The sequence below is a fragment of the Oryctolagus cuniculus genome, chromosome 10, assembly GCF_964237555.1.
Source record: "Oryctolagus cuniculus chromosome 10, mOryCun1.1, whole genome shotgun sequence".
NCBI lineage: Eukaryota > Metazoa > Chordata > Mammalia > Lagomorpha > Leporidae > Oryctolagus > Oryctolagus cuniculus.
Genome location: NC_091441.1, coordinates 114451515 through 114476531, shown reverse-complemented (window position 1 = coordinate 114476531; position 25017 = coordinate 114451515). Strand labels below are relative to the sequence as shown.

Below are 25017 nucleotides of genomic sequence, written 5' to 3'. Positions count from 1 at the left end.
CTGGACTGGAAGAGGAGCAACAGGGACAGAATCCGGCATCCCAACCGGGACTAGAACCCGGGGTGCCAGCGCCACAGGTAGAGGATTAGCTTTAAATCACACCGTCAGGGTGGGTGCAGTCTCACCCGGAGCTGACAGGGGAAGGGGCTGCGCCCCTGGGGAGACTCAGACCGGCTCCAGGAGACACCCTATCTTGTGTGACCATGCGGCTCTAAACCACAACTCCAGGTTGGCTGTAATCTTTCACCCTTAGTTGGCAGAGGAGGGGGCTGAACTCTTAAGGGGGAGGCAGGCCGCCTCCAGGAGACCCCCACTTTGTCCTTGAGCCCCAAGCCACTCCATATGCTGTATGTGAAACCCCCGTCCACTGAGCACCAAACAGAATGACCCAGTGAGCAGGCAGTCATGCATTAAACACCGGGACCCGTCTCCAAGCAAGCGCCCCCTCGGGCACTCCACCTGCTCTCCCTTGGACCAGACGCTTTTCTGTCAAATGAAGGTTTCTGTCTCTGCAGATCGTCTCCGGCCTTTTACTTCCATCCTGAGCTGAGGAAAGAACCCCCGAGACTCGCTGCCGGCACCGCCTCCCCTCCACGACCACTACACCGGTGTTGCAAGCAGTGGCTCTGCCTGCTGTGCCACAGTGCCTGCCCCATTAGCGCTTGTTTTAAAGACTGTGAAAATCAAGAAGCAGGAGAAAACACGGAAACCTCGATTCCTCACCTCACACGCCACAGATGTCACAGGTGCTCCAGACAGCAAGAGCTCAGAGGTGAGGCGGGGGCGGCAGTGAGGCGGGCTGGGGTTGCTGGGGGGCGGGGGGGAGCATGGTGGTGTCCACAGCCGGGAGAGTCCAGCCGTGAGGGGCGCTGGAGGGGACCTCTGGCCGTGAACTGTCTTGCCCAGGCTGCCGCAGCCAGCAGGTGGTGGGGTTGAGGCTGGAGCCTGGAAGGTGTTGACCCTGCGGGCTGGACTGGCTCAAGCCAGTGAAATAGGAGGGTTCCTGAGCCTAGGGCCTGCCGACCAGTCCCCAGACCCTGGAGACCCTGGGGGTGGCAGACATGCCGCCTGCCCCCTCAACCACATAGGAGGGTACGAGCTGTCCACACTGCTGCTACTTCCCCGCGGGCACTGCAGGGCCCAGGGGTGCCATGTGGGCATCCCTGACACATTCCGGGGGGAGGTCTGCTGAATGGGTTCAGGCTCTGACCCCAGCTCCTAAGAACTCGCACCAGCTGGGTCACAGGAGGCATGGGAGGACGCCAACCTGGTTTATTTCTGAGGGCAGAGTTCAGGAGGGGGAAGGGGTCAAACACACGATCTCTCCCTGTCCACATCCACCCTCGGAGACACAGGCCCCAGCGCAAGGCCTAGGGCTCTGGGCCACGGACGCCTGGGTCGGCGGCGCCTGGGCCTCTCTAGTCGATGTGGTAGACCTTGGTGGAATCATAGTAGGCGTGGACCATGTAGCTGTTGTCCTTCACAGGCCACCAGCGGTCAGGGTGGTAGGTGGCGGGATAGGCGTGGCTCTCGGGACGCACACGGCTGAAGAGCACCAGGCTCCCGTCCGCGGTCACCGTGGGCAGGTACAGCTGTAGCTTATCCAGAAGCTGACCCGGCCAGAAGGAACTGGGGCAGGTGTGCTGCTGGGAGCCGCTGGACCTCTTGCCCTTCAGCTTCCTGGAAAGGAGGAGACATGGCGGGGGGGAGGGGGCACTGTCACAGCAGCCAGGCCTGGGCCGGGGCTCCTCCTCAGCACAGCACGCCAGCTGGGACCAAGACAGATTTAGTGCTGTGCTGAGAACTGCCGCGCCTCAGGGCCGGCCACGCCACAGCACCATGCGCAGGTGCTGTCGTCCGGTCCACCTCCCCGGGGAGGACCCAGAGGCCCAGAGAGGCTGTCGTTGCCCCGGGGTTATCCAGGGAGCAGGCGGCTAAGTGCAAACTTGACTCCCAGTGGGCTGTCTCTGAAACCCAAGCCCTCCAGCGTACGCTGTCTGTCCTCCAGGAACCTTCCCAAGTGCTGTTTGGACAGCAGCCTCTGGAGCCAGCCCAGGGTTCAAATCCCTGCTCTGCCACTCGGGGGACGGTGACTCTGAGGGAGAAGTGAGCTTCCCCGTCCATCAAGTGGGTGTGCAGCTGTCACTCACTGCGCAGGGAGGGCTATAGAGGTCCGGGATGGGCTGACGCAGGGACTGCGCCCAGAGCAGCGCCCGCCAGCCGCTCTGCGCATGCTTCACCGTCTCAGCGCTGGGCACCGAGCCCCAGGGGCTGTGCTCCGGGCACCCCCCCCAGCAGGAAGTGCGCCCTCCCTCCTCCAGACTGAAGGGCTGCTGCAGACCTGGTGAATTCCTCGAACTCCTTAAAGAGCATCTTCTTGAGCTTCTTCGGCGTCTTCCTAGTGGGGAGAGAGGCGTTTGGTCAGGTGGGGAGGCCACCCTAAGGGGCTCGGGAAGCAGGCCCGGGGGCAGCGGGGTGCGCCATTTTAGACTCAAACCACAGCTCTGGAAGGAGAATTTCTTCTTTCAGGGGTGAGGCCTGGACTCTGGCTCCAGGGGAACATGCGGCAGGCCTGGGGCAGCTCTGCTGGCTACAAAGCCCGGCCTGCTGGGACGGGCCACTTCCTCCCCGAGCGGAGGCCTCCGGGGGAGTCAGGACCGGTGTTGAGTTAGAAGTTGCAGCCAGATATGTCTTTAGGGGCCCGGACGACTCCCGCTCCCCTCCAGGACAACGGTGATAAAAACTAATTTCCCAGAGCCGGGCCAGGCTCACAACACTGCAAGCTGTCTGGAGATCCCACAGAAGCATGGATTTTGAAATTTTTCGCCAAAGTTGAATTCCATCTCCCATGAACTTTCTGCAGTCTCCTTGTACAACTGGCCTTGAATCTTTCACAGCTCAGTCTGTGACGCAAGGTAGTGTTAAGGTCTCTCCTTGACCTAGGGCCTGTCTTTATCGGTTACAGCTCTATCCAGCCTAAGGACAACATCCTCTTCCCTAGCTTCTCACCCTGCGCTGAGTTCATGGCTCGGAACCAGCCCAGCCACCCGGCACTGGAAGGCGGTCACCGGGTGATCAGAAAGGCCCTCTAGGCCACCACCTGCCTGGCCCGTGCTCAGGGCTGTGGACAAGGCCCACCCGCAGGCCTGGGCCTGCTTCTGCACTGGAGGCCAGGGCAGGGGGAGAGGAGCGGCACAGTCAACGATGGCAGTGACGGGGTGCTGTCTGCGCTGTGGATCTGTCCTGTGCTTGTGAGTGTGTGGCTTGGGGGCAGGGGTGAGGGGAGGACGGGGAGGGGAGGGGAGGGAGGGGATGCTGTCAGGCCCATTTTACACATGAAGATGCTGAGGCCAACAGTAGAGTAACTTGTCCATTCAGCCCAAGGCCTGACTGATCTCTACTCAGCCGCAGCCTTCCCCAGCATTCTGGACACACGACCACCGCGGGCAGCTGATGGTGACATCAGGTGCTGGGGGGCATGGGCCCCTCCCACTCATGGCATCTGACCAGATAGCCGCCCTCCCTCCCTCCCTCCCTCCCAGGCTGCCCATCCCCCTGCAGGGGTGTCACTATGTTCTTCCACCTGCAGAAACACACTGATGCTGCCACGGGTTGTCGCCTACTGCCCGGCCCAGATCTGGGTGGTCCAGGCTTTGGATCACCCAAGGAGGTGATCTAAGAAAAGGCACAGGCTGGTCTGAGAGCCAGGCCAGGCCCCAGGGAGGCTCTCTTCTCCTGGCAGTGCGAGCCTGCTTCCAGCTCTGCCCCTGCAGCGCGGCAGGTGGAGAAGGGCCCCCGCTGTCCTCGGCAGGGCCCAGTGGCTCTCCGAGGAGAAGAAGGTGACCCTGGCATCTGCAGCACTGCGTGCAGGACAGGGGAGCTGGCCCTGCTCCTCAGACACCTGCCACAGGTGACACTGGCACAGGACACCGCAAGCACATCGGAGTGCCAGTCCCTGCACACGAAGGGGCGGCAGTGGGCAGGCGGCCAAGGGCAGGGAGAAAGCAGATGCGGTGCTCAGCTTGTCGGTCTTGTCCATCTTCTTGTAGCCGGGCTCGAGGCCCTGGGCCAGATGCAGCGACCGGTTCCAAGCGAAGGCCTTCTTGTCGGAGTAGTAGCCGCCGGGCTGCCGCAGCGGGCGCACCTGGTCCCTCTGGAAGATGATCTTGTCTCCCGGATACAGCAGGGCTACGGGCAGCAAGACATGTGCGAGACGCATCAGCCAGGCCTGGCTCAGACAGGGGCCTCTTTTTCTCTGTAAATAAATGCACATTTTCGTTTTAAATTTTTAAATTAATATAAAGAGAACAGATATCATGTGTTTCATAGATACAATTCTAACAAAAATGTTTTTTAAGTATGAAATGTCCTTTTCTTTAATTTTATACACATGTACTTCTTTTTTTTTTTTTTTTTTTTTTTTTGACAGGCAGAGTGGACAGTGAGAGAGAGAGAGACAGAGAGAAAGGTTTTCCTTTGCCGTTGGTTCACCCTCCAATGGCCGCCGCGGCCGGCGCGCTGCGGCCGGCGCACCGCGCTGATCCCATGGCAGGAGCCAGCAGCCAGGTGCTTCTCCTGGTCTCCCATGGGGTGCAGGGCCCAAGCACCTGGGCCATCCTCCACTGCACTCCCTGGCCACAGCAGAGGGCTGGCCTGGAAGAGGGGCAACCGGGACAGAATCCGGCGCCCCGACTGGGACTAGAACCCGGTGTGCCGGCGCCGCTAGGCGGAGGATTAGCCTAGTGAGCCGCGGCGCCGGCCATGTACTTCTTTTTTTAAAGATTTATTTTATTTTATTTTATTTAAAAGACAAAGTTACAGAGAAGCAGAGGCAGAGAGGTCTTCCATCTGCTGGTTCACTCCCCAGATGGCCGGAGCTGAGTTGATCCAAAGCCAGAAGACAGAAGCTTCTTCTGGGTCTCCCCTGTGGGTGCAGGGGCCCAAGCACTTGGGCCATCTTCTCCTGCTTTCCCAGGCCACAGCAGAGAGTTGGATCAGAAGTGGAGCAGCCGGGACTCAAACCAGCACCCATATGGGACGCTGGGACTGCAGGTGGTGGCTTTATCTGCTATGCCACAGCGGTGGCCCCTACATATGTACTTTTATTTATTTATTTATTTGAAAGGCAGAGAGAGAGAGAAAGAAGGAAGACATTTTCAGTCTGCTGGCTCACTACCCAGAAAGCTACAATGGCCAGGGCTGGGCCTGGCTGAAGCCAAGAAGCTGGGACTCCATCCTGGTATTAACTGGCCTAACCTGCTGCCCCGCAAGGCTGGCCCCATAGGTCTTGTTTTTAAGTGACACATGATTGTATGTGTTTATGGAGGGCAGTGTGATTTTCAGTGTATATGTACCTTGTGTAAGAATCAAATCAATGAATGTAGATAAGTCACGTCATACTTTTATCATCTCTTTGTGGTGAGAACAAAGTCCTCTCGTAGCTACTCTGAAGCGTTAAACACAGTATCCTTAACCACAGCCATTCCAGCATGCAAGAAAACACCAGATTTCACACAACTCTTCCTTCTAGACACTGTCCTCATATACCTTTTATTTTTGAGGAATTGTAGATTCACACCACAATGCAAAGTGGTCCCTGGACCCTTCCCCCAGCCTCCCAGGAATGACAGGGCACAGAGTCACAGTGCATTACCAGGAAGGGGGCACTGGGCTGTCCTGCCAGCGAGACTGGATGTGGGAGGCCTGGGGGCAATTAATATGGAGCTGGTGGGGCTGGCGTTGCGCCGCAGTGGGTTAAGCCACTGCCTGAAACACTGGTATCCCATATGGGCGCTGGTTTGAGTCCCAGCTGTTCCAGTTCTCTGCTAATGCACCTAGGAAAGCAGAGGAGACTGGCCCAACTCCTTGGGCCCTTGAGCTCATGTGGAAGCCCCAGAAGAAGCCCTGAGCTCCTGGCTTTGGCCTGGCCCACCCACAGCCATTACAGCCATTTGGGGAGTGAACCAGCAGATGAAGACCTCTGTCTCTCCCTCCCTTCCTCTCTCTCTGTAACTCTGCCTTTCAAATAAATAAATAAAAAAAAATCTTAGATGAAGAAGGAGAAGAAATGTGGGGGTGGGTGCTGTGGCTCAGCAGGCGAAGCCCACATCCCATGCTAGAATCAAACTCCAGGCCCCGGTCCTCCACTTCCAACCCGACTTCCTGCTAATGCACCTAAAGGCAGCAGATGATGGACCCCATGCATGTGTCCCTGCCACCCATCATGGGACACGCAGATGGAGTTCAAGGACCCTGGCTTCAGTCTGGCCCAGCCATCTGGGGAGAGAACCAGCAGATGGAAGTTTTCTCTCTCTCTCTCTCTCTCTCTCTCTCTGTCGCTTTTTCAAATAAATAATTTTTTAAAAGATTTATTTATTTATTTGAAAGACACAGTTTCAGACAGAGGCAGAGAGAGAGAGAGAGAGAGAGAGAGAGAGAGAGAGAGAAGTGTTCTATCTACTGGTTCACTCTCTAATATGCTGCAATGGTCAGAGCTGGGTTAATCCAAAGCCAGGAGCCAGGAGCTCTTTCTGAGTCTCCCAGAAGGGTGCAGGGGCCCAAAGATTGGGCCATCTACCACAGCTTTCCCAGGCCATAACAGAGAGCTGGACAGGAAGCAGAGCAGCTGGGATTGGAACTGGCGCCCAAATGGGATGCTGGCACTGCAGATGGCAGCTTTACCAGCTATGCGACAGCACTGGCCCCTCAATTTTTTTAAAATTGAGGAAATGTGGGGGCTGGCTTTGTGGCTTAGTGGGTTATCCCATATGGGCACTAGTTCAAGTTCTAGCTGCTCCACTTCTGATCCAGCTCCCTGCTAATGGCCTGGGAAAGCAGTGGAAGATGGCCCAAGTGTATGGGCCCCCATACCTACATGGGAGACCCAGAGGAAGCTCCTGGCTCTGTTACAGCCATCTAGGGAGTGAACCAGCAGATGGAAGATTTGCTCTCTCTCTCTCTTCCTGTGTAACTCTAACTTTCAAATAAATAAATATCTTTTTTTAAATTAAAAAAAAAAAAAGAGGAAATGTGGACACTCGAGAGAAATCCCAGGGCTGCACACACACAGTGAAGGGCGTGTGAGGACACAGTGAGAAGGTAGCGTCTGGAGCCAAGGCAGAGGCCGTGGAAGACAGCAGCCCTGCTGACCCCTTCAGGCTTCCACCTTCAGAACTGCGAGCAAACGAACCCCCATTGTGTTGTGTCAGTCAGCTGCTCTGGTGTCCTGTTACGGTAGCCCTGGCACACGAACACGAGGGCACTGCACTGCAAAATGGAAAATGTGTATTATGAAAAAAATCATGCATGGATTTCAACATTTTTTGTACCAAAATCAATATGCTTCAACTTTTTTTTTTTCCCCAGGGGCTCTCTGAAGTAGCCTCGTGCAGTCCCGAAGTGCTGCACATTTAGAGTTTGTTGCCCGCTGTCTTGGGAAAGAGATGGCAGTTAGCCCTGGCTCTAGTCCTGCCACTGATCACATGCCCCCTGTCACTGCTGCATTTTCCAGAATGGCCACAGCAATGTCCTGCAAGGTCCCCGGGGGAAAAGCTCCGCCCCAAAGGCAGCTGGCTCCTTTGTGCTCTTAAAGCACACGGAGAGTCTTGCCCGTGGAACTGGCAAGTTCAAAAACTTCCACGTTTGCGTTGCTGGCACTACTAAGCGGTCATCAGCGGGCTGGACTCCCCGGCCTGCACCCATCTGAGGTGCTCTCTGCCAAGAGGGCTCGCATTGGCTGGATAAGGAAAAATCATTACCCCAAACAGAGGATGCGCTGGCTGGGGTGGGGGGGTTGGGTGGGGGGTCCTCGGGCCTGAGCCCTGTCCTGCGAGCAGAGCAAGGCCTCGGCAGCCCCGACTGCTGCACCTTCCTCTCTCGCGGCTTCTGCAGAAGCTCCAGGGAACAGGCCTGGCCTGGAGAGGGGCTTTGACAGCAGTGAGCCTTTGCATCAAATCTCCTGCTTCCATCTCGGAGCTGTTCCCTTCATGCTTAACCTGAGGGCTCACTCACCCAGAACTCCGGTCCCTGGTGCTTCCGGCTCTAGAATGCCATTCCAGCTCGCCAGGCTCCAGGCTCCAGAATCCAGAACCCCCAAAACCACATCTGGGGAACCCAGGCCTCTGGGCCTTGTGTCCTGGGAATCCCACCTAGCAGCAAAGCAGACCGTTCTTCCCCTTCTCCCTCCCTCCCAGCGTCCCCACCACAGGCCGCAGTGCGGGGCGGATGCCACCCTCGCCCCAGCCCAGGGCGCTCCTGGCATCTTGCCCGGGGCCGGTCACCAGTTTCTGACCTCTCATGAGGATGTCCTCCGTCAGCGGGAGGCTGTGGAACTCGCAGAGCTTCCAGCACTGCAGGTAGACCAGAAAGGTGTCCCTGCGCGTCCTGTCGACCATCTCCCTCATCTCCCCAGAGAGGGTGGACGGGAGGCAGTGCTCATCGATGCGCTCATTGCCGCAGCGCACCAGGCGGCAGCGCTCCGTGTACTGGATGGACGGGATCAGGTGCTGCAGAGAGAGCGCCGAGAGCCGGGGCTGTGTCCTTCCTCCGTGCGCAGTGCTTCGTCCACCTCCACGCCCCGCCCCCACCCCCGGAGCTGGGGGTGGGGGCTGCGGTTCAGGTCGTGAAATCAGTGCGTCAGTCAAGGCCACTCTGAAGAATGTGTGAGTGCCCAGGACACGTGGCTCTGCGGGCACAGCCCAAACTCAGATAGGCATAGGGCTGCAGGACACACACCGTGGGGCACGACACTAGTGCCGCAGGGGCATCTCTCGGACAGAGGCGCAGGGCCCAGAGCAGGGCACACAGTCTAGAAGACTGCCTATGGACTTAAATACTTATATTAGTGGAAGTCAGGGGCTAAGGTGGCACGGCGCGGGGGCGGGGGGGGTGGCTGCTGGGGAGTGTGTGGCAGCTTGTAGCTTGTAGCTGCCGTTCTTCCTCCTCCAAGAAGGAAAACAAAAGTATCTTTGTATCTTTTTAAAAATTCTAACAGAATCAGCAAAGTTCAGCCTGTAGGCCAAATCTAGCCGCCTAACCTGGTGTGTCTGTCTGTTTGTTTTTGAAAGCCAGAGTGGCAGCAACTGAAGAAGAGACAGAGTGGTTCACTCTCCAAATGGCCACAACAGCCAGGCCTGGTGAGACCAAAGCCCGGAGCCAGGATCCCATCTGGGTCTTCCACGTGGGAGGCAGGAACTCAAGTACTCATCGTTAGCAGGGCGCTGGACTGGAGTACAGCAGCCGTTACTGGAACCCTGGAACCACTCCTACCGCGGTGTGGGCTTTGCAAGTGAAAGTTTATTCCACTGTGCTGCAATGCCCGTCCGACTCCCCCTCTGTTTGTTTGTTTGTTTGTTTGTTTATTTTTTTAACAGGCAGAGTGGACAGTGAGAGAGAGACAGAGAGAAAGGTCTTCCTTTGCCGTTGCTTCACCCTCCAATGGCCGCCGCGGCCGGCGCACTGCGGCCGGCGCACCGCGCTGATCCGATGGCAGGAGCCAGGAGCCAGGTGCTTCTCCTGGTCTCCCATGGGGTGCAGGGCCCAAGCACCTGGGCCATTCTCCACTGCACTCCCTGGCCACAGCAGAGGGCTGGCCTGGAAGAGGGGCAACCGGGACAGAATCTGGTGCCCCGACCGGGACTAGAACCCGGTGTGCCGGCGCCGCTAGGCAGAGGATTAGCCTAGTGAGCTGCGGCGCCGGCCTCCCCCTCTGTTTTTATAAATAAAGTTTTCTTGGCACGTGGCCACCTCACACATTGAGGTGCTGTCTGTGGGAGCTGAGTATCAGAGACAGAGACCGCGTGGTCTGCAGAGCTGGAAATGTTTACTGTCTGACCCTTTACAGAGAGATTTGCTGACTCCTGGTCGAACATTGGACTTTTTCTTGCCATGGAACTGAATGTAATGGCACTTAGCATCTGTCCTTTCAGCCCGTGTTCACTCACGCATTCAGATAGGACAGACTTCAAGCAATGACAGACGTCACAGCAATGCTGTCTGCCTCGCTGACCAGCCTGACCGCTTCCCGAGGGCAGGAACTGCACTACAGGACCCAGGATGTGCCCCGCGCTGTGGCAGGCTCTGGGCAGGCAGTTACTAGATGAGCTAACCCATCACCGACCTTTCATTCCTGCACCCCTCACTTCTCCGTCATCTGTGCAGCCCTGGACCCTGTGCCAAGCCCTTGGTCTCCGGACACAAAATCATCATTAAAAGAAAGGGCAGAGGGGCCACATCACTGGGTAAAGCTGCCGCCTGCGACGCCAGCATCCTCTACAGGTACTGGTTCATGTTCTAGCTGCTCCACTTCCCATCCAGCTCTCTGCTAACAGCCTAGGAAAGCAATGGAAGACGGTCCAAGTACTTGGCTCCCTGCCACCCATGTGGGAGACCCAGATGCAGGTTCTGGCTCCTGGTTTTGTCCTGGTCCAACACTGGCCATTGTGGCCATTTAGGAAGTGTCTGTCTCTGTCTCTTTCTCTCTTTCACATAATAATTTAAAAAGAAAAAAAAAAAAAAAAGAATGGGTAGAGGGGAACTGGGTCCTTAAGGGACTGATTTCATTTCGTCTTCACAAACACCTTGTGAGGAAGGTATTATTTTTATCACACAGATGAGGGAGCAAGGGCCCAGAGAGGTGAAGTCCCCTGGAAGGTCCCCCATACCCCTGGCCAGCAGGTGGGGCCGGCACAATGGCTGGACCCCAGGCTGCCGGCGTTGGAGCCCCGAGCCCCCTGGGCTGGTCGAGTACCTTCTGCAGCCGCTTCCTCTCACGGTAGCGCTTGCCCACGTCCTCCATCTCCTCCAGGGTCAAGGGCCTCGCCTCCGTCTTTGTGTCAACCTCAGGCACTGTCAGTAGGTCCATCTGGCGAGGCTGTGAGACGGAATCTACTTTCTGCCTCTTGAGTGAAGCCTGTAAGGGGATCTTCTGTCTCGCCAAGAGGAAGACTGGAGTCGGAGGAAGACACAGAGGAAGGAGGAGCTAAGAGGGGGCCCAGCTGTGGACTGTGCCAGGCAGCTGTCTGACATCACCACGCAGGCCAGGCCACCCTCCTGCCTCCTTCCCGCGGCTGGAAAGAGCTCACCCGAGACACCTTGACCGCATCTCTCCCTCCCTGCTGTGGCCGCCCTCACCTTCTTGCTACTTTTCTGATCCTCTGTCACCTTGTTTCCACCTAGTAGCAAACAGGACTTTCAAATAGTATAAACTAGGATTACCTTGTTTCCCCGGCTTTCCCTGGCACCTAAACTAAAACCCAGGGGCCTGTCCCTTGGCCATGACAGCTGGCCGGGTCTGGCCTCAGCGGCCCTCCCACCAAACCCATCTCACTCCGCCTAGCCTCCTTGAAGGCACGGCTGCCTCAGGGCCTTTGTCTGACCCAGATGCTCAGGTCCCTTGGGCTCTTAGAGGGGTGGAGACCCTGCCTACGGGATGACAGGGCCTCTGCAGTACAGCCTGTGGAAACTGGCGACGGGCAATCCCCCGGGGAACTGGAAGAAGACATTCTGAGAGTCTGCACACCATCTCCAAGTGAACCACACCAGGGAGGACAACCGTGAACTCCAGGGGCCCTGCTCCGTCTTGACCTAGGGAAGCACACCTGACACCCCTCCACTGTCCCTCTAGGGCTCTTCTGCCACCTCGAGGATGGTGGGAAGCCTCCCAAACACATCTGAGATGAAATGCCTGCCTACCTGGTGGGGGAGGGGTGCATTCTCATTTCATTGAGAAAAAGAGATGTGTGAATGCGGGGAGTGCGCTGGAATGCAGGGGAGAGGTTGTAGTTTTCTATTTTTTTTTTAAAAAACAACAATAATGGCATAAAAATGTGAAACACAATACCCCTTGCATTCTAGAGTAAATCCAAAGCCAGAGCTTTAGCTTCTGTGTCTTGCCTGGACAGAGGAGGCCTCACCAATGCACAGCTTGGCAAACGGAACCCCGTGTGTGTACAACCTGTGTAACTGTTCATGGCAACCCCGCTATATACCCCTGACAGAATTCCCAAGAGGACTTTCCAGTAACTCCACACACAACCTAATTCTGCTTTGTGAACAACGAATTTCAATTAACTTTTATCACTGCATTGTGGATTCACAGAAGGGAGGCCCTGGCCCCACACCCAGAGAAATGCTTTGGGAAAGATTTGCCATCCTGGTCACTTCTGCACCTGTTGGATGGGATGTGAGGACTGGCGCTGCCTGCTGAACGTCCTCCTCTGAGGACAGGGTCTGGGCCTCACGTGTCTGAGTGGACAGAAGTGACTCCTCCTGAGTCCAGCTCTGGGTCTGGAAGTTCTAGAGGTGTGGCCAGCGCCCAGGGAGCCGGAGGAAGAACACACTCAGAGGTGAGCGCTGCAGGAGCCCGTCCCACCCTTGCTCCCAGGACAGGCTGTGGAGGCACGGGGCAGCGGGACTACACACACTCCCTCGCGGTGGGCACGGTGCTCCTCTGCTGGGTCAGGGCCCACTTCCTGTAGGTGGTGGTGACGATGTCCAGTGTGATGGTATTGTGCTTCCCCAGGGAGCCCAGGTAGATTACTACATCCTCCACCTCCTGCTGCATCAGAGGAACTCTGATCTAGGGAGAGAACAGACATCCCTCAGGCAAAGCCTTGTCAGCCTGGGCCCCACGCCCTTGTCCTCATCTTCAGTTCCACCCATACCACTCCCAGCTCACATGTCAGGTCCCTTTCCTGGTCCCGAACACACTCCCTGTGCCACCTGTGCCCTCAGTTCCCTCCTCTGTGCCTGAAGAGCCCTTATCCCTCTTTGAAGGCCCATTCCAGAAGGGTGCCACCCTACAGGCTGCGTCCTCCTCTCATTCCACCCTGCTGCATGCCCACGTCAAAGGCAGCATTCACCGCACTGGACCAGGAGAATGGGTGCCCACGCCGACCGCCCTCATCTCTCGGGACCACACCCGCCTGCTGGGAGTGAGGTGGGAGCAGAGATACTTTACCACTCCCTCTTTTAAGGAAGGGCGCACCTTTGCAGGTGTGTGATGTTGTCCAGCAACACTGAATATTCAAGAAAAGTTTTAAAGGAAATAGGATGCCCCTCAGCTTCTTTAGAAAACAATAATTCTTTTTTTTTTTTTTTTTTTTTTTTTACAGGCAGAGTGGACAGTGAGAGAGAGAGACAGAGAAAGGTCTTCCTTTGCCGTTGGTTCACCCTCCAATGGCTGCCGCGGCCTGCGCACCGCGCTGATCCGATGGCAGGAGCCAGGTACTTATCCTGGTCTCCCATGGGGTGCAGGGCCCAAGCACTTGGGCCACCCTCCACTGCACTCCCTGGCCACAGCAGAGAGCTGGCCTGGAAGAGGGGCAACCGGGACAGAATCCGGCGCCCCAACTGGGACTAGAACCCAGTGTGCCGGCGCTGCAAGGCGGAGGATTAGCCTAGTGAGCCGCGGCACCAGCCAGAAAACAATAATTCTTTACTGAGCCCCCCTTACATAAGATCAGCACTCTCCTGCTGCTGAGGGTTTAATACTTTCATTACTATTATTATTATTATTATTATTTTGGTTATGGGGTAGGAGTCAACTTCCTAAGTTTTTTTTTTTTTAATAAAACTTCTTCCTTCCTAAATTGTTCCCCTCAGATTTATTTTTATATTTTAAAAATGTTTATTCATTTTTATTTATTTGAAAGGCAGAGCAACAGAGAAAGAAAGAGAGATATCTTCCAGCCACTGTTTCACTCTCCAAATGCCTACAATAGCCTGGCCTGGGACAGCCTGAAGCCGGTAGCCAGAAATTCCATCCTGGCCTCCAGGTACTTGGGCTATTACCTGGTGCCTCTCAGGAATATTAGCGCGAAGCTGAATCAGGAGCAGAGGTGGTAGCTGGTCACAGGTGTTCTGAAATGGGATGCAGGCATCCCAACGGTGGCCAAAGTTGTTGTACCACAACACCCACCCACTAGTTTGTTTTTTGGTATGTTTTATTGTATTCAAAATACATAAAAGCATTTTCTAGAGAAGGCCAGACAATCAACATTTGAGGTTCTGTGAGTCACACGGCCCCTGTCCAACTACTCAACTCTGTCCCTGCCAGAGACAACACACAGATGAATGAGTGTGGCTGTGTTCCAACAAAACTTCATTTTAAAGGGGGTAGGCTGGATGTGCCAGTCTGCAGACCTCTGCTATACCAGCAGAACTCTGAGACGATGGAGATGTTTTCCATTGAGCAAACCACTTGCCACACGAGACTACGGAGCATTTGAAATGTGGCTGGTGTATCTGAGGAAATGGATTTTAAATTTTATTTATTTGGGTGGGGTTTGGACTTAGGACACCCCCGTGCCATGTTGGAGAGCCTGGGTTTGAGGCCCAGCTCATGTTCGGATTCCAGTTTCCCACTAATGTGCACCCTGGGAGGCAGTGTGAGATGGCAAGGTACCTGGGCTCCTGACACCCACACGGCAGACCTGGACTCAGGTCTTAGCTCCCGAATTTGGCCTGGCCCAGCCCTGCCTATTCCAAGAATTTGGGGTGTGAGTAAGCAAATGGAAAACTTTCCTCTGTTTTTCTCCATTTCACTACTTTGCAAATAAATAAAATTTAAAATTTAAGTCCTCCTTAAAAACAAAAGAACTAGATTAAAATTTCCATTTATGTATAATTAATTTAAATGATTAAATAGATAGTACAAGTAAAAGTGGGACCACTGGGAGCACTGCTAAAAATGAAGCATCTTGGGGCTGGCATTGTGGCATAGAGGGTAAAGCCGCTGCCTGCAGTGCCAGCATCCAACATGGGCGCCAGTTCAGGTCCCAGCTGCTCCACTTCCGATCCAGCTCTCTGCTGTGGCCTGCGAAGGCGGTAGAAGATGGCACAAGTCCTTGGGCCCCTGTACCCACATGGGAGGCCCAGAGGAAGCTCCTGGCTTCGGATCAGCACAGCTCCCGCAGTTGCGGCCATCTGGGGAGTGAACCAGTGGATGGAAGACCTCTCTCTCTCTGCCTCCCTTCTCTCTCTAACTTTGACTTTCAAATAAATAAATAAATCTTTAAAACAAACACAGCATCTTGGGGACAGTGCTGTGGTTCGGTGGGTTAAACTGTACTTGCAAAGCTGCCATCCCCATCAGGGTGCTGGTTTGATGCTAATGTACCTGACAAATCAGTAGAAGGATGGAGTTGCACACTCCTGGCTTCAGCCGGGCCTAGCTCCACCAATGTGGCCATTTGGGGAGTGAGTCAGCATTTGGAGGAATTCTCTATTCTCCCTCTCTGAGTCATTGTGCCTTTCAGATTAAAAAAATTGTTTTTTTAAAAAGAAGAAGAAATGCAGTATTTTGGGCCCTGCACAGATGTACTGAGTCAGAAACTGCATTTTTAAAAAAGTACTTATTTATTTAAGAGAGATCAAGCACTAGAGACAGAAAGAGACGCTGAAAGAAAATCTCCATCCACTGGCTCACTTCCCAAATACCCGCAAGGGCTAGGGCTGGGCTGAGGCCCTGTTTCAGGTCTCCACCTGGGAGGCAGAGACTCCAGCACTTGAGCCATCACCTGCTGCCTGCTGCCTCCCAGGGTCTGCACTGGCAGGGAGCTGGAGTCAGAAGCTGGAGCAGGGAATCAAATCCAGGTCCTCCGGCGGGGGGTGCAAATGCTGCCATTTTTTTTTTTTTTTTTTTTTTTGACAGGCAGAGTGGACAGTGAGAGAGAGAGACAGAGAGAAAGGTCTTCCTTTGCCGTTGGTTCACCCTCCCATGGCCGCCGCGGCCGGCGCGCTGCAGCCGGCGCACCGCGCTGATCCGATGGCAGGAGCCAGGAGCCAGGTGCTTTTCCTGGTCTCCCATGGGGTGCAGGGCCCAAGCACCTGGGCCATCCTCCACTGCACTCCCTGGCCACAGCAGAGGGCTGGCCTGGAAGAGGGGCAACCGGGACAGAATCCGGCACCCTGACCGGGACTAGAACCCGGTGTGCCGGCGCCGCTAGGCGGAGGATTAGCCTAGTGAGCCGCGGCGCCGGCCCCTAAATGCTGCATTTTGACAAGACCCCATAGGATTCAAACGGCCAATGAGAGTTTAAGAAATTCTAGAAGCTTCTAGAGGCAGGACTGAGGGCCCTGCTGTCTCTGGGTTTCAGTTCTGGGGTCTGAGAGGCAAAATGGCAACTTCCCAGGCAGCTGGCTCATGTTGCAAGGGCTCTATAAACTTACATAGGGGTGCAAGGTTGATTTCAAGGGTCTGATGTGGCTACAGGGAAGCCACATTTTCCAGTCTGGCTTTTTTTTTTTTTTTTTATACAGGCAGAGTGGATAGTGAGAGAGAGAGACAGAGAGAAAGGTCTTCCTTTTTGCTGTTGGTTCATCCTCCAATGGCCGCCACGGCTGGCGCGCTGCACTGATCCGAAGGCAGGAGCCAGGTGCTTCTCCTGGTCTCCCTTGTGGGTGCAGGGCCCAAGCACTTGGGCCATCCTCCACTGCACTCCCGGGCCACAGCAGAGAGCTGGCCTGGAAGAGGGGCAACCGGGAAAGAATCTGGTGCCCCGACTGGGACTAGAACCCAATGTGTCGGCGCCGCTAGGTGGAGGATTAGCCTATTGAGCCGCGGTGCCGGCCCAGTCTGGCTTTTTAATTTATAATGCTTGGGGCTGGCACTGTGGTGCAAGTTAATGCCCTGGCCTGAAGCACTGGCATCCCATATGGGTGCTGGTTCGAGACCTGGCTGCTCCACTTCCAATCCAGCTCTCTGCTATGACCTGGGAAAGCAGTAGAAGACAGCCCAAGTCTTTGAGCCCCTGCATCCACATGGGAGACCTGGAAGAAGCTCCTGGCCCCTGGCTTCAGATCGGCACAGCTCTGGCCATTGTAGCCAACTGGGGAGTGAACCATCCGACAGAAGACCTCTCTCTCTCTCTCTCTCTCTCTCTCTCTCTGTCTCTCCTCTCTTTGTGTAACTCTTTCAAATAAATAAATAAATCTTAAAAAAAAAAAGTTATAATGCTGACAGTTTATGCTCCCTGTGGTACTTGAGTTGGTCCCTAACCTGGAGTGGGAGACTGGGTGAGGGGACAGGTGTGTCCTGCTGGGAAGTAGGTGACACTTACTGCCTTTAGAGCCAGGATGAACTGCTCCCTGGTGATCTTCTGGTACTTGCTCCGATCCACTTTGTTAAATAAATCCAGGATCTCGATCTTGCGGCTGTACAGGTAGGAGTACAAGGCTGACAGGGACGAGGGCCTGGGCAGCCGGAGCTGGGGCACCATCCGGCGGGGGGAGAGTTGGAGGACTTCCTTGTGGAAGAGACAGAAAGTGGGGTGGAGGAGTGAGTCTGAGGGAGACAGGCCAAGAAGGTGTACTTCCCAGAGTCAGAGGGAATGGGAGAGAGAAGCTGAGCTGACGGCAGAGTGCCAAGGGCACTGAGGTCAGCCCAGCTGCTCGAGGCATTGTCATGAGAGCACTCCTGCACCCCAGAACACCTGGGAGAGCTTGCTCCTCTGAGCCTGTCCCCCCATCTAGATGTGAGAAGGGAAACGTCAGTCTTATCCTGTCATACCTGTCCGTGTCTGTAATGACACTGGTCTCTCAGGGCACCACAGTCCATGCCCTTCCACAGCAGGTGGGGCCTCCTGCCTGGCCTGGAACACCTTTCCCTTTTTCTCTCTCTGTCCAAATTCTCCGCCTGCTCCACTTCCAGGGTAAGGGGATTATTTTGTAATGAAACTACTCCCGCACCTCTGTGCACTGCTGGACAGTCTCCAAAGGGACTCCCTGGTCCCCAGCTCATGGCCACTCTGTGCATCTGGAGTGTTGTGGACCCCCCTTTATGGGTGGCCCAAGCAGGCAGGAGGGTCACTACTTGGCTTATGTCTGCCTCCTCCAGAACACTGAAGACCTCATGAGCAAGACCACATCTTATTTCACCAGGCACCCCGTCTCCAATGCTTGTATCTCACAAAGCCCCAGGCCCTGGGCAGGCAACAAGCAGTGGTTTGCTGCGTGACTAAAGGATGCTATGAATTAGCTATTACTTTATCTGCTGACAAATGAGAAATCAGGCTCAGAGAGGTGAAGTGACGTTCCTAGGATCACACAGCAGGTGAGCAGTGGGGCTGGGTTTCTACCCTCAGTTCTCTGCTTATTCACAGACACTGCTGCTGGCAGAAAGGGGTGGGTTAGATCTTGGAGAATCAGATTTTGGCTACGATAACAGCAAGAACCAACCCTCAAGTTTCTTAGCCAACCAAGCCAAATGTTTCCAGAAAGATGGCCATGATAATGAAAATGGCAAACATCTATTGAGGGCTCGCTATGTTCCTGGTGCTGGCTGAGGCACCTTATATGATTTAGGCATTTGGATGTCACCGCGACCCCAAGAGGTAGGCACCATGGTTACCCCTGCTTTACCCCAGAACACCTGATGAGGGAAGTGAGTCTCAGGTCAGTAACTGCGTTGTATTTCAATTCAAGGTATCTGACCCCCCATTCCAACTGGAATCAGGAGAAGTTTCAGTGGTTGTACCACAACCTACAGACGAGGAGTTGGTACTGACTCGGTCATCTCCTGTCTCCACAGGTGCAGCAAAGTGTTGGCCTCCCTGAACTTGTTTCCATGTCTGTCAAAGGAAGATTTTCCTTCTCCCAACCTCACCATTGTGATCTTCCCAACAGCCAGGTGGGCACCAGTGTGGCACATAGAGCAAATGAACAGTGAGGATTTGTATTTTATTTTTTAAAGAAACTTATTATTTGAAAGACAGAGTTAGAGAAAGAGAGAGGGAAGGAGGGAGGGAGGGAAAGAGAGAGAGAGAGGGAACACAGAGGGAAAAAGAGGAAAAAGAGAGAGAGAGAAGGCGAAAGAGAACGAGCTTCCATCTGCTGGTTCACTTCCTAAATGGCTGCAAGGTGCCAGGCTGAAGCCAGGAGCTTGGAACTCCATCCAGGCTCCCATGTGGGAAGCAGGGGCCCTGGTACCTGGGCCATCTTCTGCTGCTTTCCCAGGTGCATTAGCTAGGAGCTGGAGTGGAAGTAGAGCAGCTGCAACTCAAACCAGCAATCATGTGGGATGCAAGCTGCAGGCAGTGGCTTAACCTGCAGTGGCTTAACTGGCCCCAACAATGAGTATTTTTAAACATCCAAAAAAACAAGATGGACTGGGGGGGATGGCACTGTGCCATAGTGGGTAAAGACACTGCCTGCAATGCTGGCATCCCATATGGGCGCCAGTTTGAGTCCTGGATGCGCCACTTCTGATCCAGCTCCCTGCTAAATGAGTCTGGGAAAGCAGTGGAAGCTGGCCTAAGTCCTTGGGCTCCTGCACCCACATGGGAGACTCAGAGGAGGCTCCTGGCTCCTGGCTTTGGATCAGCTTGGCTCTAGCAGTTGCAGCCATTTAGGGAGTGAATCAGTGGATGGAAGACTTCTCTCTCTGCCTCTGCCTCTCTGTACTCTGCCTTTCAAATAAATAAATAAATTCACAAATTCATCAATTCTACCTTTCAAATAAACAAACACATATAGTCACAAATTCTTCAACTCTTCTCCTTCTGCGATGGCACCTTCTTCCCTTTCCATTACAAGTGGGAGTACCCAGTGATTCATTCCTGACGAAGACAATGTACCTGGGCTGGTGCTGTGGCACAGTAGGTAAAGCCTCCACCTGCGCCTCCAGCATCCTATATGGGCTCTGGCTGACTCCTATATGAATCCTGGCTTCTCTCTTCTGATATAGCTCCCTGCTAATGTGCATGGGAAAGCAGTGGGAGATGGCTCGAGAGCTTGGGCCCCTGCACCCATGGGAGACCTCGAAGAAGCCCCTGGTTCCTGGCTTTGGATAGGCCCACCTCTATCTGTTATGGCCATTTGGGGAGTGAACCAGTGGATGGAAGATCTCTCTATCTCTCCCTCTCTCTGTCTGTTACTCTGCCTCTTATATAGATAAATAAATCTTTAAAAAAAATCTTCAAAATAGAATGTGTCAGAAGTAACAGTGTGAAGCTTCTAAAACAGAATCTCGGAGCCTCGGTTATAAAAGGCATAGCAGGGGTGGGCATTGGTTGCAGTGGTTAAGATGCCAGCTGCAACACCCACATCCCAAATTGGAGGGCCTGGGTTCAAGTGCTGGACCCATCCCTGCTTCCTGCTAATGCATACCCTGGGAGGCGGCAGGTGATGGCTCAAGTAGTTGGGTCCCTGCTACCCATGCAGGAAACCCAGACAGAGCTCTGGACTTCTGGCTTTGGCCTAGCCCAGCCCCAGCTGTTGCTGGTATTTGGGGAATGCATTAGCAAGTGGGAAATAATTTTCTGTTTTTTTTTAAGATTTATTTATTTACTTGAAAGTCATAGTTACAGAGAGAGAGGGAAAGAGAAAGAGAGAACGAGATCTTCCATCCACTGGTTCACTCTCCAAATGGTTGCAACAGCCATGTCTGGGCCAGGGCGAGCCAGGAGCTTCATGTGGGTCTCCCATGTGGGTGGCAGGGGCCCAAGCACTTGAGCCATCTTCCACTGCTTTTCCGAGGCCATTAGCAGGCGGCTGGATCAGCGGAAGATCCAGTGCCCATGTGGGTGCCAGCGTCTCAGGCAGTGGCTTTAGCTGCTATGCTACAACAGCAGCTCCCTGCCTCCCTGCCTCTGTCTTTCAACTAGTTTTTTTTTTTTTCCCCAAAAGACATTGCTGCCTTGTCCTCGCTCTTTTTCCTGGACTGTTCCCAGTAGGGCAGCCAGCAGCCATACCGTGAAGACTACGCATGCGGAGGAGTTGAGGTCTCCTTCCGGCAGACGTGAGTGAGCCAGCTTAGCAGCAGATCCTCCTGCCCTGGTTGAGACCTCAGATGACTGTGGTCCAGGCCAACGTCTGGACTGAAGCCTCATCAGACACTGAACCACAGTTACCCCGCTCTGCTGCTCCCTGATCCCAGCGTCTCAGACACTGTGTGTGGTAATAAATATGTGTTGCTTTAAGACATTTTGGGGTATTTGTTAAGCAGCAACAGGTAACCAATACACCTCCTTTTGGGGCTTCTGCTTACTGTTCTGTGAAATGGGGTGAGCCATTCCCTTCCCACCTAACCCAAAGGAACACAAAGACAGCATGTCCCTAAAACGCTCACTATCTTCATCTGGCCGATGGGGCTGCTTACCTTGGCGGTCCTGATAAGGGTCAAGTGGTCCCCCAGCCGAGTGGCCTGCTGCTCACGGACCTTGTTCAGCGCCTTGGCCTCCACAGGCGTGACACTGGGCTTGTTCTCCAGCCACCTCTTTAAGTCACCAAAGGATTCTAGCTCCTTCTTCAGCATCAGCTTCTTGCTCAGCCAGGTCTTCCGGTCCTCCTGCTGCTCCTGGATGTCTTCAGCTTCCAGGGCTTTGCAGCGGGGGCCGGGCTGTGGAGGAGCGTGGGGCTGTGGTGTGGCATTGGTGGGCCCCTGGTCCTCCTTGCCAGGCACGATGATGATTCGCCGGCGGCTCTGAGGCAGGTGAAAGTCCTTCTGCTTGAACTGCTTGAAGCAGTGGGCGGTGATCGGTTCAGGATTGAAGACAGGCACCTTGCTGGTGTTTTCATTTTCCACTGAAGAGTGGTAGAACACTGGGGGAAGAGGGTTAAAAGGCGAGTTCCTTTCCAGAAAAGACAAAAAGGAGTCAGGAATGTAAAATGCATTAGCGTCAGGCTGTCAGGACCCTGGGGTGCCAGGCTTTATCACTGCCTCACTTTAATGAGGAAGACAATTTCATGTGATGTGTCTGGGCACGCCCCACAGCGGGCACCAAGCTAAGTGCTTTAGGAACTTCCTCCTACTTCATTCTCTCCACCTGCAGCTCCCAACTCTTCCAATTGGCCATGAGGATGAACTTGAAAACTGCCAATCTGATCTTGTCTGATCATCCAGGCCACACAGCATCTTCAAGAGCAGACGCTTGGGAACGGCACTGTGGTGTAGCAGGGAAAACTGCTGCCTGGGGTGCCGGCATCCCATATGGGCACCAGTTCTAGTCCCAGCTGCTCCACTTCCGATCCAACTCCCTGCTAAACAGAAGATGGCCCGAGTAGTTGGACCCCTGCACCCATGTGGAGACTCAGAAGCAGCTCTGGGCTCCTGGCTTTGGGCTTGGCTTTGGCCCAGTTCCAACAGGTGCAGCCATTTGGGGACTGAACCAGCGAATAGATAATCTCTCTGTCTCTTTCTCTCTGAAACTTTCAAATAAATAAATAAATCTTAAAAAAAAAAAAAAAAAGCAGACATTTAGGAGCCAGAATGTACGAATCTGAGCCCTGGTACTGCCACTTACTGATTGTGTGATTTGGGGTAAGTCACTTGACCTCTCTGTGTCTTAGTGTTTCCATCTGTAAAATGGGAATAATGCATGGCAATGTTTGGAATCAATTATTAGAGTTACTTTGTATAAATAAATTAGCCATTTTCAATATGCCCACCCTTCACTCATTTAAAAAAATTGCTTATTTTCATCTACTTCAGAGGTGGAGTGAGACAGGGTGGCCCTCCATCCCTTTCTGTGACATGAACTTCTCTACTTCACATGGGGCACCTCACCCTGCTGCAAATGTCCCTGTCAACCCAGAATTTGTTTCCCTGGAATTTCTACCAAATGGTCTTACCAAGTCCTCCCCACTGATGCCCCCAAAATACGCCTGGTCCCTCTTTTTCTGAGACAGAATGGAGGTGCCTGAAACAATTCCACTCTTCCTTGGCTTCTGACCCAAACCCCTCCCCATGTCGCATCCTCGCTGGCTGCCATTCTTGGCTCCTGCTCCTGCCTATCCAGTCATCAGTGCCTTCCAGACGTACACTCAGGCTCTCTTCCCTCTCTATCTCCTCCACTCTCATTTCCATGGCTCTCTTTACGATGAAGACACTAACATCAACCTTTATGACTTAGGTTTAGCTCCAGTTTCATACATCCTGTTACTCCTAAAACATCTCCACTTGGGTGGCTTTCCAGGATCTTAACCTCAACCTACTAAGAATGAACCTGTGTCCAGTTTCCAGCCCCTGCCTAACCAGTCCTGCAGGTAGGAGCCCCATCCCTGTGAATGGCACCTCATCCATCAGGTCCCCCTTGCTCCCAACAGGAGCTTCATCTCTGACAGCTCCTTCCATGGTCCTAGCTCCATCAGCCCACAAATCCTTGCAGTCCCCTCCAGCCTGGCCCCTCCTCCCCACCTCCAAGCAGCTCCAGCCTGAGTTATATCACTGGGGCCCAAACCAGGTTCCTGGGTGCTCTGGCTTGCCCTGTTTCTCCACTGGACATGGATGAGTGCGGTACTGGAGAAGAAGTGTGACAATTCCAGTCTTCAGCCTGATGGCCCCAGACCTCCTGTCTCCCCACACCCAACACTCCGAGACTGGCAACTGAGTCCCTGTCTTAGCGGACTGCCCCCACTCCTGTCACACTCAGCGGCTTCTCCAGCACCTGGCTTAAAACATCTTTCATGACCTGGTCCTTTCTGACCTCTCTCACGTCATTTCCAGAGAGACTGCAGCAGTTTCCTGAAGACACCAGGTCTCTGGGCTCCTGGGGATGCTGCTCCCTTGACTCAAATGCTTTTCTTCCCCCTTTTGGTTTAGCAAACTGCTTTTGATCCTTCAAGACCCAGTGTGTAAAGATCTCTTCGAGGGGCATGGAACTGGTCCTCCCAACCCCCGCACTCTGTGGACCTTACTCCTGCGTGTGAGGTGGGGACCTAGCGGCATTCACCCCTCCTTATTCTGAATTATCTGCTTAGCTCCATTCTTCACCTCTGAAGTTGGATCGCGATTCTGGCTCCAAGGGAGGGCAGCCCGACCCGGTACTCCAACCAGACCGAGGCACGGACATGGCCGAAATGTACTTGACCAGGCCCGACTCATTGGCAACACTTCACCTAGGGTGGGAACGACACAATGAGTCCTGGACCTCATACATTTCAGTGGGGCGTTAACGGCTTCCTGCAGAGGGCGCTGCTAGCGGGACTTGGCAACAAGCGCCAACAACAGGCTCTCATAAACTTCCGAAGAATCATCCCTTATTGCGGCACTGGGAGAGGGTGCCACGGTTAACAGGAAAACAATCCCTCTCGCTAAGCGTGTAGGCAGCCTGTTGCCATGACTACGGATGCCCAGCGCTGGTTGGCTCTGCGCCGCCACCTGCTGGCTGCCGGCGGGAGCCGACCGCCCAGGCGGCCGAGCGCCTTCGGGTTCCTTTCGTCCCATCTTGAGTAAGTCAGCGGGAAATCACGGCCGTGCCCGGTTCCAGGGCTGGTCAAAGGCAGAACTTCTGTTTGGCCCAATGCCCCTTGAATCTGGAGTGATACATTCCCGGCCCTCCGAACGTCATCTGTGGGAGTTCTGGCAGATCTCCACTTCTTTCTCTAGGCCTCCCTCCCACTTTGAGCGCTGCAGGAACCCGCGTGAGCCAATGCAGAACAGAGGCGGGTGTGTGCTGTGCCTTCCTCCAGACAGGGCGCCACGGTTTGGAATACAGAACCTGAGAACCACTCAATCATGATAAACAAACGTCTGAAATGTCCACCAGCTGATAAAATGGGATCCACCCATGCATTCAGTGGCCGTAAAAGGGAATGAACTGACGGAAGCTAAACACTTATGAATTTTCCAAACAGTGGCCACAGGAAGGCAGACAGACACAAAGGGCCCGTGCTAGATGATTCCATTTACACGAAATGTTCAGATGAGGCAAATCTCCAGACGCAGGAGGTAGCCGATGCCAGGGATGGAGAGTGGTGGGGCAGCTGGGGCCGACTGCTAACAGGTATGAGGTTCCTCCTGGGGTGACGGACGGGATCTAGAATTAACGATGGTTACTCTGTGAACGTACTAAACGTATTAAAACCACCGAGTTTTCACTTTAAAATGTTAAACAGTGCTTTTTACCTCAATGTTAAGTTAGGAACAAAAATGCTTGAGCGGAGGCTCCCTCTGTGCTGGTCATCGCCTTCCTGAGGTGCACAGTGACCCTGAGGCAGGCGCTCAGCCCACCCCCAGAGGCCACATTAACAGAGCTCTCCTGCAAGCAAGCACTCACTCACATGTACCCACTTCAACAC

At 54.2% G+C, this 25017-nt stretch overlaps 1 protein-coding gene across 5 annotated transcripts; it reads right to left on the bottom strand.

Annotated features, from left to right (window-relative positions):
- Positions 1-1237: 1237 nt before the first annotated feature.
- On the bottom strand, positions 1238-23918 carry EFCAB12 (EF-hand calcium binding domain 12). Of its 5 annotated transcripts, none has more exons than XM_070051076.1 (9): positions 23711-23916; positions 21098-21540; positions 17061-17246; positions 12421-12577; positions 10748-10944; positions 8291-8504; positions 4023-4255; positions 2342-2398; positions 1238-1680 (listed from the first exon to the last, which is right to left on the bottom strand). In XM_070051076.1, exons 1-8 carry the CDS (start codon positions 23787-23789, stop codon positions 2363-2365), a joined length of 1545 nt encoding a protein of 514 aa, XP_069907177.1. In that variant the 5' UTR covers positions 23790-23916; the 3' UTR covers positions 1238-1680; positions 2342-2362. The 5 variants fall into 5 exon arrangements, with proteins under 5 accessions (XP_069907177.1, XP_008258623.2, XP_008258622.2 ...); XM_008260401.4 differs by having other exon boundaries at positions 4023-4188; XM_008260400.4 differs by lacking the exons at positions 1238-1680; positions 2342-2398 and having other exon boundaries at positions 3537-4188; positions 23711-23918.
- Between the last annotated feature and the right edge of the window lie 1099 nt (positions 23919-25017).

Coding starts and splice junctions, on each gene's coding strand:
- EFCAB12 (XM_008260400.4), bottom strand. CDS start 23,789: ATGTCCGTGCCTCGGTCTGGTTGGAGTACCGGGTCGGGCTGCCCTCCC. Junction 21,541..23,710: donor ATCGCGATCCAACTTCAGAG/GTGAAGAATGGA, acceptor CTCTTCCCCCAG/TGTTCTACCACTCTTCAGTG. Junction 12,578..17,060: donor TCATCCTGGCTCTAAAGGCA/GTAAGTGTCACC, acceptor TTCTCTCCCTAG/ATCAGAGTTCCTCTGATGCA.